The sequence below is a fragment of the Rhinolophus ferrumequinum genome, chromosome 10 (genome assembly GCF_004115265.2).
Source record: "Rhinolophus ferrumequinum isolate MPI-CBG mRhiFer1 chromosome 10, mRhiFer1_v1.p, whole genome shotgun sequence".
Classification (NCBI taxonomy): Eukaryota; Metazoa; Chordata; class Mammalia; order Chiroptera; family Rhinolophidae; genus Rhinolophus; species Rhinolophus ferrumequinum.
In genome coordinates, this window is record NC_046293.1 from 37,724,165 (window position 1) to 37,744,743 (window position 20,579).

General features: G+C 38.6%; 1 protein-coding gene across 2 annotated transcripts in view; it reads right to left on the bottom strand.

The window, feature by feature from the left end:
• Positions 1–20,579, bottom strand: part of ITPR2 (inositol 1,4,5-trisphosphate receptor type 2) — a 435,712-nt gene that overhangs the window by 379,110 nt on the left and 36,023 nt on the right. For both annotated transcript variants that reach the window (XM_033117018.1, XM_033117019.1), the window contains exon 2: positions 17,576–17,646. In XM_033117018.1, coding sequence (XP_032972909.1) covers positions 17,576–17,646 — 71 coding nt within the window. The remainder of the gene's footprint in view (positions 1–17,575; positions 17,647–20,579) is intronic.

Below are 20,579 nucleotides of genomic sequence, written 5' to 3' on the forward strand. Positions count from 1 at the left end.
TACTCACCATCCTCCCCATTCCTGCTTCCCCCAGCCTTAGACAATCATTACTCTACTTTGGGTCTCTATGTATTTGCCTATTGTGGACATTTCATATAAATGGAATCATACAATATGTGTCTTGTGACAGGCTTCTTTCACTTAGCATAACGTGTTCAAGGTTCATCCAAGTTGTAGCATGTATCAGTACTTCATTATTTTTTATAGCTAAATAATCCCCACTATAGAGATTATTAGATCACATTGTGTTTATCCATTCATCTGTTGAGGGGCATTTGAGTTGTTTCCAACTTGGGCTATTATAAATAACGCTGCTATAAACATTTGTGTACAAGTTTTTATGTGGACATAATGTTTTAATCTCTCCTTTGTGTACACCCAGAGGTTAAGTTCCTGGATCAAATGGTAATTCTACTTTAACTTTTCAAAGAACTTCTAGATTGTTTTCCAAAATTACTACTTTACATTCCCACTAGTAGTTCACAAGGCCTGACAATTAAGTTTGCGAACTTGTTGTAACGATTGTTGCTAATCTCTTTTGATATCAGAGGGATTATTCATTATGAATTTGTACCAACTGGACAAACAGTTAACCAAGTTTACTATTTAGAAGTGCTGTAAGGTTGTGTGAAAAAGTTAGATGAAAATGACCTGAACTTTTCACCAACAATTCATGCCTCTTGCATCACGACAATGCACCACTCACACGACACTGTCTGTGAGGGAGTTTTTAGCCAGCAAACAAATCACTGTATTGGAACACCCTCCCCACTCACCTGATCTGGCCCCCAATGACTTCTTTCTTTAACTGAAGATAAAGGAAATATTGAAAGGAAGACATTTTGATGACATTCAGACATCAAGAGTAATATGATAAACAGCTCTGATGGCCATTCCAGAAAAAGAATTCCCAAATTGCTTTGAAGGGTAGACTAGATGCTGGCATGGGTGCATAGCTTCCCAAGAGGAGTACTTCGAAGGAGACTGTAGAGATATTCAGCAATGAGGGATGTAGCACTTTTTCTGGGATGAGTTCACAAATTTAATTGTCACACCTCATATTAAGGGTTTCAATATCTCCACATCCTCATCAACATTTCTTGTTATTTATCTTTTTTATTAAAGCCATCCTGGCAGGTGTGAAGTGATATTCATTGTAGTTTTTATTTGCACGTTCCTAATGACTAATGATGTTTAGCATCTTACATGTGCTCATTGACATTTTTATATCTCTTAGGGGGGGCAAGATATCTACTGAGATCCTTTGCCCATTTTCAATTGAGTTATCTGTCTTTTTATCATTGAGTTATAAGGGTTCTTTATATATTCTAGATATAAGTCCCTTAGCAGTTATATGATTCGTAAATATTTTCTCCCAGACTGCGAGTTGTCTTTGTACTTTCTTGATGATGTCCTTTGAAGCAAAATCAGTTTTTAATTTCAATGAAGTCCAGTTTATTTTTCTATTGTTGCTTGTGCTTTGGTGTCAAATCTAAGAAATCAGTGAATCACCCAAGGTTGCTAAGATTTACTCCTGTTTGCTTCTAATAGTTTTAACTCTTATATTTTAGGTCTGTGATCCACTTTGAGGTAGTTTTTGTGTATGGTCCTTTCACTTTTAAACACCCAAATATTCCCTATTACTCTAAAGAGAGAGAAAAAAGATAAAAGTGAAGCAATAAAGGACAACTTACGTTCCACAGCACTAGAAAATTCAAACCACTGAAAACCTGAGCTAGTAATACGTATGTGTGTGTGCGTATGGTATATATTTTTAAGTTACTGTTATTTTTCCTCCTATGAGAGGCCTAGGTTTCATTCCTTCCAAATGACAAAGAGAAGACAGAGCTACAGACCAACCAGTCATTCCTTCTTTACTTCTTCTTCTGGTACAAGCTTTCTTGTCCTTTCTTGATACCGCTGCAGGAGCCAGGCATCCTTCTGAGCCTGGAGTTTGTTAAAGACCTTCATGTGGAGAATTAGGTATTGCAGTACAAATTCAAGTGCCTTCTTGAATGTGTGTCTTCCTCTGGTAGGGGCAATATTTGGCTTCCAGCATCCTTACTCTGACTGGAATTCACACCTGCCTCTGCTACACCCAGACCTCCAGGCCAGCTTCAAACAGGCAACGAAGACATAGAAAAATTCTGAGCCTGGGACAGAAAGCTATCTCAATATGAAACGACTCAAATTTTTTTCTAGTAGCTTTAAAAAGTGTGTGTGTATGTGTTTCTGTGTGTGTGTGTGTGTGTGTGTAAGTAAAAATCTTGGGGTGTTTTTCTTTCTGAATATAAAACTGATATATGATCACTGACAAAAAAAATTAGAAAATCTAAAAGAATGTAACAGAAAAAACAGTCCCACCTCTTTTCATGCCCAAGGTGATCCACGGTTATCAGTTTGGTGTATACCCTCAGAGAGACAGACAAATACATTTGCCAAAATATACAATTATACATGCGTATATATTTTAGATAACTGGAAATGTATTACATATACAGTTTCACATAAAGCTTTTCTTCCATTTCACATTTTCTAATGTCATTAAATATTGCTTGAAAACATTAAATTCCCACTTAGGACAAATCATAATATACAAACCTTTTTCCTCCTTTTGCATATTTAAGTTTCCTCCATTATAAGTAATACTGTGATAAACATTACATCTCATGTTTCTCAAATTTTTATTTGGTTCTACAGTCTTTCTACTTATCAATTCAATCATTCACAAGTATTCAACAAAGGCCTATCCTGCTATAGGCACAGGGCTAGAGATACAAAGCTGAACCTTGAAAAACGGTCAGAAAATAACTATTTCTCCTGCTCCCTCATTTTCTCTTGCCTCTTTGGTATACCTGATGGCTTTTTGATTTCTAATTACTTTCCCTGACTGCTATTCTTGCCTGTCCCTTGCCTACCCATTGCTTTTCACAATTGCCTTTTCTCATAGTTCAGTTAAGCTTATTCCTAACCCTTGATACCTGATTGTCCCTCTAGCAAGCATTTCTCAAACTCTTTGGTCTCAGGATCACTTTACGCTCTTAAAAATTATTGAGGATTGTTTTGTGGGTTGTTTCTATATTTACTGTATGACAAAGTAAAACTGAAAATGCACTGCACAGTAGAACACAAACACCCATTTCATTAGCCAACACAGATGACACCATCCCAGTTCACGTAGCTTCTGGAAAACTCCACTGCACACTCAAGAAAGAATGAAAGTGGAAAAGGCAAGTAATGTCTCAGTATCATTATGCAAATAGTTGGATCTTGCAGACCCTCCCGAAAAGATCTTGAGGACCCCCCACACTAGAAAACCACATCTGGGCCTTTGTCCTATGACTTTTTTTTAATTAAAGTTTATTGGGGTGACTATGGTTGGTAAAGTTGCATAGGTTTCTTGTGTCACCTAATTCTCACTTTGCATTGATCACCTATTAGGCCGGTGGCAACCCCCAGCAGGGGTGGGGCTTGTCGGCAGCTTGCTTGTTTACTAAACACCACGATAGCATGGCTCATCCGGCACACGCAATCCATTCTCCTTATGGCCTTTGCTTTCTCTGCAAAAAGGGGTCAGTTTCCAAGTCCCACGCGTTTTATTCAACTAAGTCAGTGTTTCTAGGTTATTTATGTTCTAGGCCATTTAAGTGATGAAACATAGAATTCCGTGATGTTTAATAAACTTTATTTAGGACAGCAGAATAACTGAAGAAGCCTCTAGAACAGTGTCACCCATTTCCTGTGTTAGGGTGAAAGCAGAAAACTCCTTTGTTCTCCTGGCTTACGTATGTAAACCAATTAGTGGAGATCCCTGCCTTTAATTTCATTACCAGTGCTGGCCAAATATATAGAAAGAAAATAAGACTGAGAAAGAAATAGGAACTAAAGGACTTCCACTGTCATTAAGTCAAAACATTAGTTACACTGAATAAGTTGCTTTTTGCTTTGTTTTTACGTATGCCCAACAGACAATCACAGTTTTTTTAATATGACATTTCACTTACTGGATTTTTTTCTTTTATGGAATTACATTCTAGAACCTAACTCCCAACCTAACCACACAATTAATTTTAACTCATTTCCTTACAACATTTACTCACATCGAGGTATTTAATTATGCAGGTACAATCAGAGTACAAGTTGCATAACTGTGATACTTTCTATGACAAACTATAGCTGCACTTTTCTTCATGCAGTACACCTAAATAGAACCAGAAGGACAAATTCCACAGCTCTGTATCTAAACAGAGCTGAAGCTTCTGCCATTTAGACTATGCTAGTTTAAAAACCAGTTCTCGCCACCTATACCTCTGCTTCCAAGACAGGACACTCTCTGGGTGAGCTTATTATCTTCCAGTTCTTCATAGAGCTTGAGAGCCTCTGGAAATTTAAGTTTAACCATCACTAATTCATCCAGTGGAAGATTCACACACACACACACACACACACACACACACACACACGAACCCACACACAGGCACACACGTCAATCACAGTCATATAGCAAAATATGACAGAAGTACCCAGACTCAGTGATTTCCGGGGGACCCACCACTTCCATTTTCAGGGCATAAACCTCTCTTTGAAGGGGTCCCCAGCTAAAAATGGGCAAGCGAGGTTCAATTCAGCAATGGTGGGTCAGTGGTGCATCACTGACTGAGGCTGGATCTCCACTTTTGAGGGCTGCTTTATTAAGTTTTTACCTATCTTTTTCTTTAAAAGACAAAGTTTCCAAACTACTTCCAAGCATGTGTAAAACAAACAATGCCATCTGCCAGCAGTATTTGCTTTATTCTGAAATTGCTGTATTTACCTTGAAAACCACAAAATGTAAACAAGGGCACCTGATCAGAGAAGATCTTTAAACTGCTCACTCACTAAATCAACATCTGGGAAGGAAAGGCAGTTGACCTGAACTTGAATACACAATGTATAAATCGATCTTTTTTCTTAGTAGTGGTAGCTTGAATTAGTGGCAGCCTGAATAAGTGAATTATTAGTAAGCTTTACAGAGATACACAGAGACGTTCATAAACAAAACATGTTTATGAATTTATTTAGTACTCAGAAGACAGTAAAACAAGAAGGCCCACCTACCATAAATCATAGAAGTATAATCTAAATTCACACATAATTCCACTTATAATAATAAATATGTTTATGACACTCTCCCACTAGAGATTATTTATGTTATAGAGTATGTGAAAACGGAAGTGATTTGACTTTTTCATATGCCTTTTAATATGCCTAATACACGACAACATAAGAAGAATAAGGGAAAGAGTTTATTTAAAAATAGCCACCATTTAATTCATTGAAGAGTTTTTGAGTGAGCCATAGTTTCAGATATATAAACAGTCCATGTTTCTCACCACAATCTGTTCCTGGAAACTATATTATAAAAAAGAAGGCATTTCCCATAGGAAATTCCACTGGAATAATATAATTGGGATTACTTTCCTAAGGAATATAAAGTTAATCATGACTATAGCATAGGTAGAAATACTTTAACCCTCCGTATCATTCAGAAGACCAAATATCCTATAAAAGTGATTCAGATGTACTTTGTTTTACTATAATAAGGATGATTATTTTCCCCAAAATTAAAACTCTAACTGTATCTAAAGACGTCACCGAGGACCCATCTATGAAGACACAGAGAGGTAAAGAGTCCTGAATGAATAAGGTCTTTCTCCATCTTCTTGCACAGCCAGCCTTAGATGTGAAAAAAGTCACTTCGCTTTTTTTCAAGTGAAGTCAAGAGAGTACTCGTATTTCTGGGTCAACTGAACTTCTAACCACCTCAGGGATAATTTTGCCCCTTGGGGCTATTCTTGAGTTGGTTAAATTCACCCCTCCATCCTCATCCTGTTCCACAATGGCCTCTAAATGAGTCATACATTATGTAGCCTTTTGAAACTGGCTTCTTTCACTTCACATAAATCATTTGAGATTCACCGTGTTGTTGGGTGTATCAGCACTTCATTCCTTTTTATTATCAATTATATGAACATACCATTGAGTGTATTGCTTATTCATTCACCAGTTGAAAGAGATTTTCATTGTTTTCAGTTTTTGCTATAAACGTTCACGTACAGATCTTTGTGTGAACATAAGTTTTCATTGCTTTGGGTAAATAATTAAGAGATTTGGGCGTCATATATTAATAGTAAGTGTGTGTTTAACTTTATAAGAACCTGTCAAGTTCTTTTCCAAAATGGCTGTAGCATTTTGTGCACCACCAGCAATGTCTGAGAGACCTAGTTGGTCTGTGTCCTTGCCCACACTTGGTATTGTCAGTATTTATTTTTTATTTTAGCCGTTTCTGTAGTGGTGTTTCATTGTGGCTCTTGATATTGTTGTTTTCTTCAGGTACCTTAAATGTTAGTATTCCCAGGGATTCCATTGACTGTACTCTTTTCTTCTCACTCAGTGCTTTAAATTCGATCCATATATTAGTAAATGTCAAATTTGTTTTCCCATCTAGATTTCTCTCCGGAGCCTCCAGACTAACAAATCCAGTCAATCTTCTAGATCTTCTTCTCCGGCAGAAAGGATGCCAGAACAAAATTCATTATTGTGGTAAATTGCAAAGATGATCATAAATTCTCCCCATCCCTGTACGTGTATGCGTGTCCCTTTATAGCTCCTCCCTTCAAAAGGTAGAGCCAATTTCTCCACTCTCTGTATCTGCCCTTAGCTGTAGAGCATTAGTAAATGTGACACAGCAGAGGTTCGGAGAATGCTTAAGCACTGGGGTTTGCCCTTTCTTGGCTCTTCTCACAACACTATCCCTGTGTGAAGACTCAGCTAGCCTGCCAGAAAATGAGAGACACATGGCCCAGCCACCCCCATCAACAACCTATTCACTGACAGACATGTGAGGGAAGCCATTCTAGACCATCCAGCTGCCAAATGACCACAGATACATAAGCAAGTTCAGCAGAGATCAGCTAAGCCAGCTCAGAACAAAAGAGTCAGTCGGAGAACCCAAAAATGCATGAGTTAAATAGATGGAGGCTGAGAAAGCCTTTTAGTTTAGGAGTGTTTTGTTACACCGTGATAAAAAACTGAAACTATCAAGTAGTTCTATTATATTCCATATCTCAGTAAATGCTACTAAAATTGCCCACACAGCCCAAGCCTGAAACCTTGGAGAATTCTAGGACACATTCTCTCCCTCACTCCCACATCCCACCCCACTTCCACATACAATTAGTCATCAAGTCCTACTATGGTTAAATCCGTCTCCTTGTCTCCATCCATAGCTACTATCCTAACTCCACCGTCAAATTTTGTGAACTATTTTAATAGCCTCTTAGTTGATGTCCCACCCTACATTTTTAACCTGTCTACGTAAGAGAACAGTCTTTCAAACTTTCATTGCTGCTCATGTCATAGCCCAAGTTAAAATCCTTTAATAGCTCTCCACTATCTTTAACATAAAAATCAAATGCCTCAGTATGGCATACATACAAGGCCATTAGACAACTGGACTCCCCTTCTCTGCCACTCTTCCACATTCTTCTAAGCTTTAAATATTCTTAAAAGCTACAACCAAAAATGGGTCATGATACTCTACACCTCTGTGCATCAGCCAGAAATGCCTCTTTTTCCTCAACCCCCTGCTTTCCACCTGGTTAACAACTGTCCATTTCTCCATAGCTCCGGCTCACCTCCATTCTTCCACTGAATTCCCAAGCCAATTACAATCCTCTTCTCTGTGCTTCCATAGCCCCTTGGGTGTAAAGGCAGTAAGTTAGTGGCTAAGGGTCTGGATTTTCATCAGAATTTTGCTTCTTTCTAGTTATACAACCTTGGCCAAGTTACTTAACTTCTCTGCACTTCAATTTCCTCATCTATAGAATGAGATGTGACAGAGAATGTTATTCCTTCTCCTCAATATCCACTCTCTTCTTCCTTTAGGTAACAGAACTCCTGAGTTTTAGGTAGGCACATGGCCAGCCCACTAATACATTCTACAGCCTCTTTGCAGCAAGATATAGCCATGTGTATTGGTTTCTTGTGGCTGCCATAACAAATTACCACAAGCTGGTAGCTTAAAACAATAGAAATTTGTTCTTTCATAGTTCTGGCAGCCAGAGGTTCAAAGGTGTCTTCAGGGCCAGGTTCCCTCTTAAGGCTCTAGGAGAAAATCATCTCTTGCCTCTTCCAGCATCTGATGGCTCCAGGTATTCCTTGGCTTATGACAACATAATTCCATTCTTTGTCCCTGTCTTGACACGGTCACTCCTCTGTGTATCTTCTCTTCTGTCTCTTATAAAGACACTTGTCATTGCATTTGGGGCCCACCTACATAATCGAGGATAATCTCATCTTAAGATGCTTAATTTAATTACATTTGCAAAGCCTCTTTTTCCTAATAAGGTAATAGTCACAGGTTCTGGGAATTAGAACGTGGACTTATTTTTTGGGGGGAGGCACCATTCAACCCTATTATACTATGTGACTATGAGATATGAATAGGAGTGATATGTGCAATTCCGTATGTCCTTGTCAAAAAATCTTTTTGCCCTCCATTCCTCTTACTTCCTTTTTACTAACTAAAAAATGGTGACTATTGGAGCAACTTTGAAAGCCATGTGTTGAGGATGGTAGAGTTGTAAGATGGTTCTGGATCACTCAACTAGGAACTAAGAGAGAAATAAACTGTCTTATATAATAAGCCATTGGTTTCTATTGTTGTTTTATTTCTGTTATAGTACCTCATCTAATATATGCAGATAATAATAAAATATTCTACTTAGGGTTGTGTAAGAACTAAATGGATTAATAAAATATAAAGCATTTTGAACATTACCTGACATATAGTAAGGACTAAATACATGTGCATGATTAGCAGCAGTGATAGTCGAGTAATCTGCTCACATTCAGTTATCATTGATTTTCTTGTCTATTTCCTGCAGAACACCAAATTTATTGGGGTAATGGCTTGGTGCTTTCCTCTCAGTCTACTCAAAAGTATACCAAATATTCCATTACTTTAAAGAGGAAACGCAATATAGCTATGCATAGCAATTATTAGCCTAAGAACGACTTTAATGAAAAGGTGCAAACTAGGCCTGAGAAGCTGAGATGTATGTCCCTTCCCCATCAGCATAAATCTTTCAAGTTACAGGTTAAATGCTATGTTCATTAAGAAGCTGTCTTCACCTCTCAAAACAGGAAATTAAAATCTCCATCCTCCCACAGTACTTTGCCATACTTTTTTATTTAGCCCTTATCACTTTCTCTTTTGTGCTGTAATTATTTATATACATATCTTATCTCTCTCATTAGATTATAAATTCCTTGAGAGCAACATTCATTTCTATGACTCATTTGAATCATAGCAACTGGTTCACACACTGCATCGCACACAGTGGATATTCAATAAATCTCTACGAAATGTATCCAGGATTTCATAGTGTTGAAAAACACCAACTTCAAACAAACCTGCCTCATTGCACAAGCTGTGTGACCTTGAGCATGTTATTTTACTTCTCAAAGTGTAGTTTCCACATTTGTAAAATTCTTAATAAAGAATTGAGTAAGGCAACATGGATAAAGAGCATTCGTCATAAGCACTCAAAGTTAAAAATTTTAATATTTAGGACTTTCTGTTCATGGAAAGTGTCGTCGTGGTTATTAAGTTAAAATACTCACAGACAAAATGGTATTTATTCAGCACTTCCAATGAATTTGGACACATAACCAACTTCACACACAACACTGGAGAGGAGATTTTTACACACAAGCCAGCAGCTCAGGAAAATTGGCCCCTGGATACACGATTAGTAAGAGAGGGAATCAGGGAATGGTTCCCACTTCACTACACCGCCTGCATCACAGGTGCTAACTTCCTGCCCGTCACTTCTCCCTCTTATGAGAGAGAATTAAACTTCACAATTTAAAGCCACAAATCCATCAAAGTTCATACACCATATGTATTATATACACAATTAATTATAAGCGCTGCCTTAACAGCAACTCATGAGACTTTCACGGTACGAAGTCCTATTTTCCCACTCAGAATAAACAGCAACGGCCCTCCAGTAGAAAGTATTTGAAAGGACAACTACTTTTACAAACTTGACTAGCTTCAACGACAGAAGCAAAAAGACAACGCAATCTGTCTTTATTTCATCCTTTGCCCCTGCTCTGAAAGCTCACTGAGAAAAGTAAACTTATTATCCAATTTCCACTGCCACTTAAAGAGTTTAATAATAGGGGATTAGAAATAAAAGGTTCGTAATCTAATGACGTACCACAAATACACAGGATCAACACAGCAGTGACATTCAACTGGAGAATTTTAAAGATGTTTTAGTATAAATCATGTAAGGGGCTGGCTTGCAAATCCATTGCAATTTTCTAAACTTCTTTGAATAGCAGCAAACTACAAAATGATACAACCTAAAAAAAATTTTCATTTAATACCTATAGAAATTTCTCTATTCTGCTATTCACGTTAAAGGTGTATGTTAGAATGCACAATTTAACACCAATGAACTTAAACACAGAGGTGTACAATTTAAGACTATAATTAAATAACAGGTCTATGCATTGCTTTATCATAAAACAAGTAATCTGCTAACAACTGTTACATGCTGGGTTGTAATAAGACCCCCAAAAAAGCATCCGATGACAGAACTGAAATTATATTGCCTTTAAGAATTATAATTTTTTTCTAGAGCTTTAATCATTAATTCCACAAAAATTAATTCAGCCCCACTAATATGTAAAACACTGTTCTTGATCTTGATAATTCAACAGAGCACAGGCTAACACAGTGTTTACCCTCAGTTTACAGTCTAATTGTAGGTCTTTCAAATAAAAAAATGGGTACAAATTCTGAGTATGCACAAGTCATGTGTCCTCAGGCCCAAGTTCACTGACAACCGCAGTGGATGGACAGTTTCCAGCACGCTGACAGCCTCCAACTTCAAGCTCCTGCACCTCTCCTCTTCCTGAGGGCTTTCCCTGACACTGGGAGAAACTGCCCAGCTGCGAGCAGGAGCAACCCAGAAGTACGTATGTCGTGGAAGGAGGTGGTAATGCCCTCAGGGGCATCCCGCAACCCACAGAGGATGGAAGTTGACCCCAGCCTTTCTGTCCTTGGACTGGAGATTCTGAAGCATGTTCCTCACGATTTCTCAAGAGCCCCAGAAGGACTGAGTTCCAGCTGCCATGGCGGGGGGCATTAAGCAACCCTTTACTGTGTTCCTTAGGCTCACTCTCCCCCACTTCCTCATCCGTGCTTCCACGGATCACCTCCCAAACATGACCTCCACCCAATGCTTCCATGGTGTGATTTGTAGGTACTCCAACTAACACAGTGCTAATCTATTTCTCCTCAGATATATTCACTAACACTGGAATAACACATAAAGTGAGAGACTCACACATATACCTTTTATCAACTTAATACATTTCAAGATGTCATGAGGCTGGGAATTTGAATAAATAATTTGGATGAAAATGAAGATGAGAGCGAGAGAGAGAGAGAGAGAGAGTTTGGGCAGGCTACAATAATGAGCCAATGCTAATAATATGAAATATAACAGCTTCTCCACTTGGTTCCAAAGTACCAATTATACAGCTTAGGAGGAGGAAGATTCAGAGATACAAATCAAAACGCATCAGAAGTTTGAGTTGACTAACAAATGGAGGTAAATTACGGATTCCTGCCCAGGACTCTTGGGCAGCAGATGTGACATCCAAAAAAGAGGGCGATTCTGATCAGACTGCACCTCAATGTACTATGTTCAGTTCTTTCTACGCCACTAAGAATTACACTGACAAACAGGAGCCTAACCAGAGAGGACAGACATGCACTATGCTGAAAGCTAGACAAACCACTGAAGAATTTGTAGCTGGCAACAAGTGAAAGGAATTTTTAAATTAAGGGGATAGAGGAAAAGATCTGCAGGAATCTGGTCATTCTAAACAAATACTTAAAGGGCATTGTGTGGAAGACGGATTGGATTTAATCTATGTGGCTCTACAGGACCAACAGGTAAAATTTATAGAATGGCATGATTCAACAGATGGTATGGTATAATGGTTAAGAACAAACAGTTCTGGAGTCAGACAAACTTGGTTTGAGTCCCAACGCTACCAGTAATGAGTTCGGTGACCTTAAGATGGTTGCATAACTTCTTTACACTTAACTCTCTCAACTGCAAAATTGGGATCGCAACAATTTCCACTTTATAGTGTTGTTGTGATGACTAAATAAAAGTGCATAGGAAGCCCCAAGCACAGTGTAGCATGTATTAAATTTTCAATAAATGCTGGTTATTTCGAATCTGAAATAGTTTCAGTCTTCATCAAAACAAAAATACACTAACACCAAACCTAAAGGAATGCAATAAAGCAATTGTTAAGCTGGTAGAGGAAATATTTATAACTGGCTCATACAGAATCACTTTTAGACGAGACTGATACATTTAACCATATAAAAAGTCAAACTACTACCTAGCAACATGGCTTTTTCTCCTATACACTTGAGTATGTAACCTCCATGTGTAGAAGCAAAAGGTGAGAGTTCCAGCCTACAAAATAACTTTGCTGAACTATCTGAAGAGAAGGAACTGAGTTAAAGAAATGATTTTGTCAATCTTCCTCCAAGCCCTGATTTTCAGTACCTGCTTTAGTATTCCACTGCACAGCAGGGAAATTCTGTATTTTAATTTCAATTCCTGAAGCATTCCAACTTACGGTTTATAATAATTTTTGGCTTGCCAAAAGTGGCCATTTGGTAGGCATGGTGGATTCTGAAATAGTCACATGTCAAAGGACCACAGAATCTCAGAGTTGGATATTTCAACACCAAATGGCCCATCCCTGGGGCGTATCTATAATCAACCAAGAGAAGAGACTGTCTTCTCTTCCCTCAGCCCTCCTGGAGAGTGGCTTCCTGGGTTCTCCATAACTTCTATGTTTTATCACCCGAATGGTAATAAAAGGACACATAAACTTCTCTTGCTTTGACTTATGTGAGTTTCTCCTCCTAAAAGAAAATGTACATGTATAAACAGGCACAGATTTTTGGAAAAATCCACACCTGAGATAGGTCTTCTAGAGAACGGGGGGGACAAATGTATAAAGAAACTAGGACAGAAAAAAAGAAAAATCAAAAGACTACAAAGACAACAAAAATAACTGCCATAATTTGTGTGAGAGGGACTGGTTAAATTGCATATCAAAAAATTGGACCAGTGATAAAACATGTTGACATTAGGTGCCCCTTGTGTGATCAGAAGGATAGTTAACCTTGGTGGTAGTCTCAAAACTTTAACCATAGTCTAATCATGAGAAAAACATCAGGCAGACCCAAATCGTGAGACCCTCTACAAAATACCTGGCCAGCATTCTTCAAAAGTATCAAGGTCATGAAAAAACAAGGACACACTGAGAAAGTATCACAGACCAGAGAAGACTAAGAAGCCATGATGGCTAAATGCCATGTGGGATCCTGGATGGGAAAAGGACATTAGTGGAAAAACTGGTGAAATCCAAGGGAAGCCTGGAATTCAGTCAATAGTAATGCAAATGGTAATTTCTTCACTTCGACAAATGTACCATGACTATGTGAGATGTTAACATTAGGGGAAACTGGATGAATGGAACTGTCTCTATAGCACATCCTTTATAACTCCTCTGTACATCTGAGTTTATTCCAAAGTTTACAGTTTATCTTTGAAAAATAAAGAATATTTTATCAAAATAATTTTATACACACTTAAGAGAAAGCTACTGTGCTTCTGTTAATTGTATTCTGATTCTGTGCTTTCTACTGAAAAATAGCTGTCCACTAGGCATTAAATAACCCTGGGGAATTTGTTCATTTGTTAAAACTTAATTTCCTCTGTTCATATGTGAGGCAATACGACACAGTCAGAAAAGTATACTTCATTGTATAATTGTGTATGGGGGAGAATCATTTTAACCTTTTTGGAACTTTAGCTCCTCATTCAAAATACTGGGGGAGTTATATTAGATTTACTTTTAATCACCTAGAAGCTCTAAAATTGTATGATTCACATGACCAAATCAGAGTGAGTACGAAAAACAAAAATTTTTTCACATCAGTTTGAGAATACCATTTGTCTGGCCAAGGCAGGAGCAACTGAGGTGTTGCTGAACTGTGATTAAGTTATTGTTTCTTCATGTTATCTAAAAAGTAACAGTAAGGGAGGGTGCTCTGGAAACTTGGCAGAGGAGTCTGGAAATGCAGGGGTAGTGATTCTGGGAGGCAACCATACAAAAAAGCAATGGTTTTTAAAGTCAAAGGGAACTGGGGAAATACAGTCAGGCAGAGAATGGTGTAATGCAAGAGCGGTGAAAGGACAAGCCAAGTGAAAAGACGAGGCATTTGGGACAAGGTCTGCTTAAGGCTACTGAGCAGTCTATAAAAACTAGGGCAGAGGCAAGCCCATCTCAGGGAGCTCTCCTCTGGGGCTCCATCAGGATGGAGTCCCAAGAATCATACGGGAAGAGTCAGAGCTTTAAAAGGGAACCCTGAATCTCCAATAGAAAAGGACCCTCCTTCTCCCATGATAAATAGTTTAGTCTTAAACCAGAGGTAGAAAATGAGAGCAAACTAGCAAAGACAATGTTAGATGACAGAAAAAGCCAGCCTTCCAGGGGCAGGATGGAGCATCTGAGTGATTCAAACTTTGAACCAGTGCCTGCCGAATACCATGACACCAAGTCTCTGTATATCTGCATATAATTACATATGGAGTACACAGCTGTTACCCCGGGGTTCCGTCAGACACACTGAAATAATCTTCGCACTTTAAAACAACTCACTTTGCCGGGAAAGAAGAAAAAGGCGACCATAAACCCTGAACGTTTATCTTTGAAAGATGAATCTCCCCTGACTGAAATAAGGCTACCCGCACTCCTGACAATGAAATGTGGGCACCCCTGGGAACCATGTTCTATCACATGGTCCCAGGCAACGTTTGGGTCTGTCATCCAAAAACATCTAATCGCTACTGTTTTCGATGTCTACTATGGGCAAACTCTATGCCTAGAAGACACAAAAAGCAAAACATAAAATGCTGCCCTTGATGGGGTTATAACATAAGAGTAGAGTCAAACATGTTTAAAGAAAATACTTTATGCCTTTCTGTAATAAGTTAACTATCCTTTGTAGAATGACTTAAAACACTTGCTCATTCATTCTCTGGAAAGATTTCAAGGCCTTGTGTGGTTGGCGTTGTTCTTGCTATTATCCACGCCTACTGCCACCAGCCAATGATAGATAGCCTCTGAGGCTCCAGGCAGTTAGGTGACCTACTTAAGACAACACAACCAGTGAGCGGTAGTCAAACCCTGGACCCCGTGCTTTTTCCTCTTACCAATACAGATTTGTTGTCCCAGTTTGCTTTTAAAACTTTTCTTCTGATTTTTAATGCACTACAGTTCACAAAAGGAGTCTGTGGATTTGGGTTTGTTTATCATTACTACTCTGAACTCAGTGTGTCTCTTCCACCGGAGGCACAGTGTTTCTCTCCAATTTAGGAAAGTGTTCACTCAGACTCTTTCACATACCGCCTCATTCCCATTCGCTCTACCTTCTCCTTCTAGAATTTGATTAGCTACTGCCGAACACTCTCAGTCTATCCTCCAAGCTTTTCATGACTCGTTCATCTCTTTCTTTTTTGTATCTCTCTGTACTGCATCCTGGGTGAGTTCCTCAGATCTCTTTTCCAAAGCACTAATTCTCTCCTCACCTTTATATAATATGCTGGTTTGAACTTTTCAGAACCTATCTGTTCTCTTTTCATATTGTCTATGCTTCCATTCTCTACCCTCTTCTATCGTTGAAATCATTTCCACACACTTATTGCATAATCTTTGGCAGGTGGTTCTGGGTCTGTCAGTCAGGTATTTTTATTGAGTCCATCCTTATAACTACAGAACCAGCTCAAAATGGTCCTATCTTGTTGTACAAGATACTGAGTCGTTTTTCAGAGACAACAGACCAAAACTTCAAGTCATACAGCCAAAGCATGCACACAGGAGAGAGCTTTGACCTCCTTCTGTACCTGGAACCAAAGTCTCACCCCACCACCCCCACCACCACACACACACACAGAACCAAACAACCAGGACATAACCAGAACTTGAACACCAGAACCATTTCAGAGGCCAAGGGTCCACTGCCCAGGGAGATCCTGCATTGATGCCCGTTTATCATAAGGTCCTTCAGTTAAAACTCGTTCTCCCAGCACTTTGGCATACCTGTTCCCCCTTAAAAACCCTTAACTTAATCCAATGAGCAAGATGGATTTGGGGCCCCATCAGGTCTCCCATCTTCTTGGTCAGTGCCTTCTCAATCGATAAACCTTTCCTTATTCCAAACTCTGACATTTTGAGTTTTGGCCTTTCGAAGTGTGGGGCGCATGAACTTGGATTTCAGTAACATACTCAGTGGGGACTGTTTGTGGCAAGAAGACCTCACTTGTCTAGGGTTACAGGAGTGCCCCTGCTGGGCAATTTTATGGGTGCTTCTAATGGGCAGTGTACCAGTCACAGCCAATTTGACATTAATTTTTCCACTGGGGGAGAAATTTGGACCTCTAAACTCAAAGGGCACTTATTGTGCTTGTCTCTCTCTGCAAGGTTCTGGGTTTAGGCAGAATGAAATACATATAACATTCTTATAATGAGAATTGTGTGGAAAGTGCCTATCACAGGGAATGAAACCAGGAAATATTTTACAAATGTTAAACATCTCCCTTCCCCTGTGCAGTAAGCATCACATCCTGACTTGGCTCTGGGCTCTGGGGAATCCCCTTAACTCTCTCTCCAGATTTTCACCTCTTACTAAAGCTGCTTTTCTCCATTGTGAAAAGAATTGTTACACAACGTGCTCAAAATGTATGCTGTTTTTAAATTATTTTTATTGTTATAAGTGCACAGAAACTGTGAAATTGATTTAAGCAAGATTTTAATTACTGGTTTTTGTTGTGTATGATTCTTTGCATATTTCATTAATCCTTATTTTATAACAGTCGAATAACAGCCAGTCTCTACTATCACCAATTTCCCTGTTGACCTTATCAAGCTATTTCTAAAATTATACTTAGGAAGGAGTTTTAAGACAATTGTTCATTATTATACACCATCCAAAGGGACACTTGAAAAGCTAACACATCAACTGTCACCCTCCTGGAGATTTTACAAAGATAAATTAAAAATCTGTTAATGAAACACTAACATTTTGAGTATAATTGTCACAGAAATATATAAGTATATATTATTCAAGCTGTATTTATTTTTTTGAAAAGTGGCCCCTACAGTTAATTACCAAGATTTCCTTTCAAAAGGTAGACTATCGTCAGCAAAACAAAAATTTTAACTATTTCACTATAAATCCTTCAATGTGTAAAAGGAGAAAAACAATCAGGAAAATTTTTGAAAGAATTTCCAGTGGACATGTTTATAGTTGAAAGTTTCACACTGAATAAAGTGTTAACATTACTTACTTTAAGACACAAAAATGGCTCCCACCCCCTTAGGTCACATTAATAAAAAACACTTATTTATTTCTTACCTCTGAACTTCTTGGGAGGGTTAGCAAGGTCTCCAGCCTCCGGATGTACCACACATCTGTCATCCACTAACCTAGAAGGAAAAGCATGATTACATGGTTAACACGGTCATATTCAGAAGACATAAACTGCATGTAGACATTATATAAATACTTACAAAGAGTTTTAATGCCATTCTTCACTAAAAAATTTTAATAATCATGGATGTGTAAAAAGATTTGGTTATAAAGGAATTAATAAAAGCAGGGTTTACGAAATTCAATAACAAGAAACATTGTTAAGTGACAAAAAACTGGTTAGATAAATCATGACATACACAAACCATGGAACACTGAAGAGCTCTTTAAAATTCCATTTAAAAAAATACACTGGCCTATAAAACATTTATAATATGCTGCGAAAATAAGTGGCATTAAATCAGTAAGATATGACATAAATTTAGGCACACACATACACCTCCATACACATGTAAGGAATGGATCACAGACACAAATATATTAACCTTGATCAGATTACCTGTAGTTCTTTTTTTCCTTTATGTTTTTCCTTCTGAGTGTGTGTGTGTGTGTGTGTGTGTGTGTGTGTGTGTGTGCGCTTGTTGTTTTAACAAGGAATGTGTAGGCTTCTGAGGTCAGGCTTACAGAGTGACCACATAGTAGGTGGTCAAGAGCACGCATCCTGCGTTCAGACCCTGGACCAGCCATTCCTAACTTGGTGGCCTTGGGCCTCCTTGTTTACACCTGTAAAATAAGGATAAGAGTACCCACCTCACAGCACTTGTCGTGCGGGGGACCATGCGGGGTCTGCGGTCCCGCTCCCCACACAAGAACGCAGGATATGGCGAGGCCAAAAAGGAACACCCACGGGCCATAGGTAGGGGAGTCACACCACTATACTCTCACTGGCGGCTGGGTTGGAGACACAGGAACCAGGAGCCACACAATTCTCAACCCTCACTGCGCCGCTTGCAGGCTCAGCCCCCATCTTCTTGCTAGCCCCCATTTTCTGCAAGCCTAGCCACGCAGTTATATTAGTGCCCAATGGCTCAATGGTTACAGCTGACGGCCAACTAGCCACAGCTGATGGCCATTTGATCACAGTCGATGGCCATTTACTACCTGAGCCAGCACCTTTCTATGTGAGGCCCAGAGCCTGGAAACTGCTTTTTGGGGCTCTGTCCCCACAGCACTGTTAGGAGGATTCAATGACTTAATATCCGTAAAGCACCAAGTACAGTTTCTGGCATATAGTAAGCCCTTAAATAAGTATTCAATAAATAAATAAAATCGAGGACCTTGCCGGACTTATTCCTTACCATACTGTCTGCTTCTAGAAGAGTGTCTGACACGTAGTAAGTATTCCACAAATATTAGTGAAATGAATAAATCGCTTTTGTCATTACAAAAACATGTTTCATCTCAATTAAAATATTTACAAGAAGCCAGTTTCTAGGACAATTCCAAGAGAGAGAAGCTGAATCTCCGCCATGAGAGCTAAGAGATATGAATCTCCTGTTCAAAGAGGAATATCTAACCACCAAAGACACAAACATCCATTTTCTCCATTGACTCAGTGGTGGGAATAACTGGGTTTTTTTCCCAATATATTTTGAGAATGCATATGAATTAGTTCCAAGTTTGTGAACATTTGAATGGAGATGCCCAAGATGCAACTTTTTGTTTTCTTAATAAACATGTTAGTCAGACTCACTAGTACCTATCAACGCCAGCACCGAGTAAATCCCAGTTTGTGATCAAATGTCTGCTTGAATGAACTAGGATGATTAACCAAATTGAGACTTTAGTTCCTGGTTTATCTGGTTACCAGAAGCAGACACTTCCTAAATCACCAGATTTTTCTACAGCATCCAATTTCCACAAAACGAAGTGCTAATTTAGTCAAGCAATATGGTTCTTTGATTTTTTTCTTTACATATATACTTCATTTACACTGGTTTACTAAAATGTGGTTTTACAAGAGCTGCCAAGCACGCTAGAAATTCCTTTTAAGAGTCTTTCAAACTGTTTTCTTAGAAGCAGGAAGTCACAAAGGGTCAAGAGAAAGTCAACCCAAACCTCTTCAATATCCATCTTCGGTCTATAACATTAAATGCGAAAGGCTCAAGGAGTCCTGAGAATGTCACAAAATAATTTTTTTATTGTTTTAACGCTGAGGGAAAGGTCAGCTCTTCTAATTAGTTAAGACATGTTAAGAATTCAAAACATAATAATAAAAAAACATAGTCTTATTTAGAAAACACTATAATTATATAAACAGTAGCACTGACATTCTACACATTCTTTGTGCCTACCCACTCCCACTGAAACACAGGATCCCACTAGAATGTCCCCTAAGAGCCCCCACGTGCATGGGCTAGCCATCAAGAAGAATGGGAAAAATAAAAGCTATAAATCAGATCACAGTACATTTGTGTAATTAAACACTTCTGCCTATCCCCAATGACCTAATAGCTCAGATAAAAATATAAAAATTAAGAGTGACTTCCATTCTAAGAATTTGTCCTTATTCCCTCTATTCAAATATCTGTGAAAATCACAAAGACAATCACTTCATCATACAGACATAAAGAACTGGAACTATGAATGGAAGACAGGAATGGAACTATGAATGGAAGATACGATAGGAAGTGTACAAAGGAGTGTGAATCTGTTACAAAGATATATACGATCATTGAAGTTAAACCTTAAACAGGATTTTAATAGTAATGGTTGGTGCAACTTCTACAATATCCCCAACACCCTCTTCTCGAATACCTCCAGGGTCAGACTATTCCCCACTTACCATCTTCTTTACAATCCTAATATTAGAATGTGTTTTAAATGTAGGTGGAATAGCACCCTATGTTTCCCATAACAGTACTTATTACATTGTCTTATAACTGCTTGCTTAATTGTCTCGATCTTCCAATAAATTGTAACTCCATGAAGTCAGGAACTGAATCCATCTTGTATACCATTATGTCCTTGGCATCTTCTAAAATTAGTT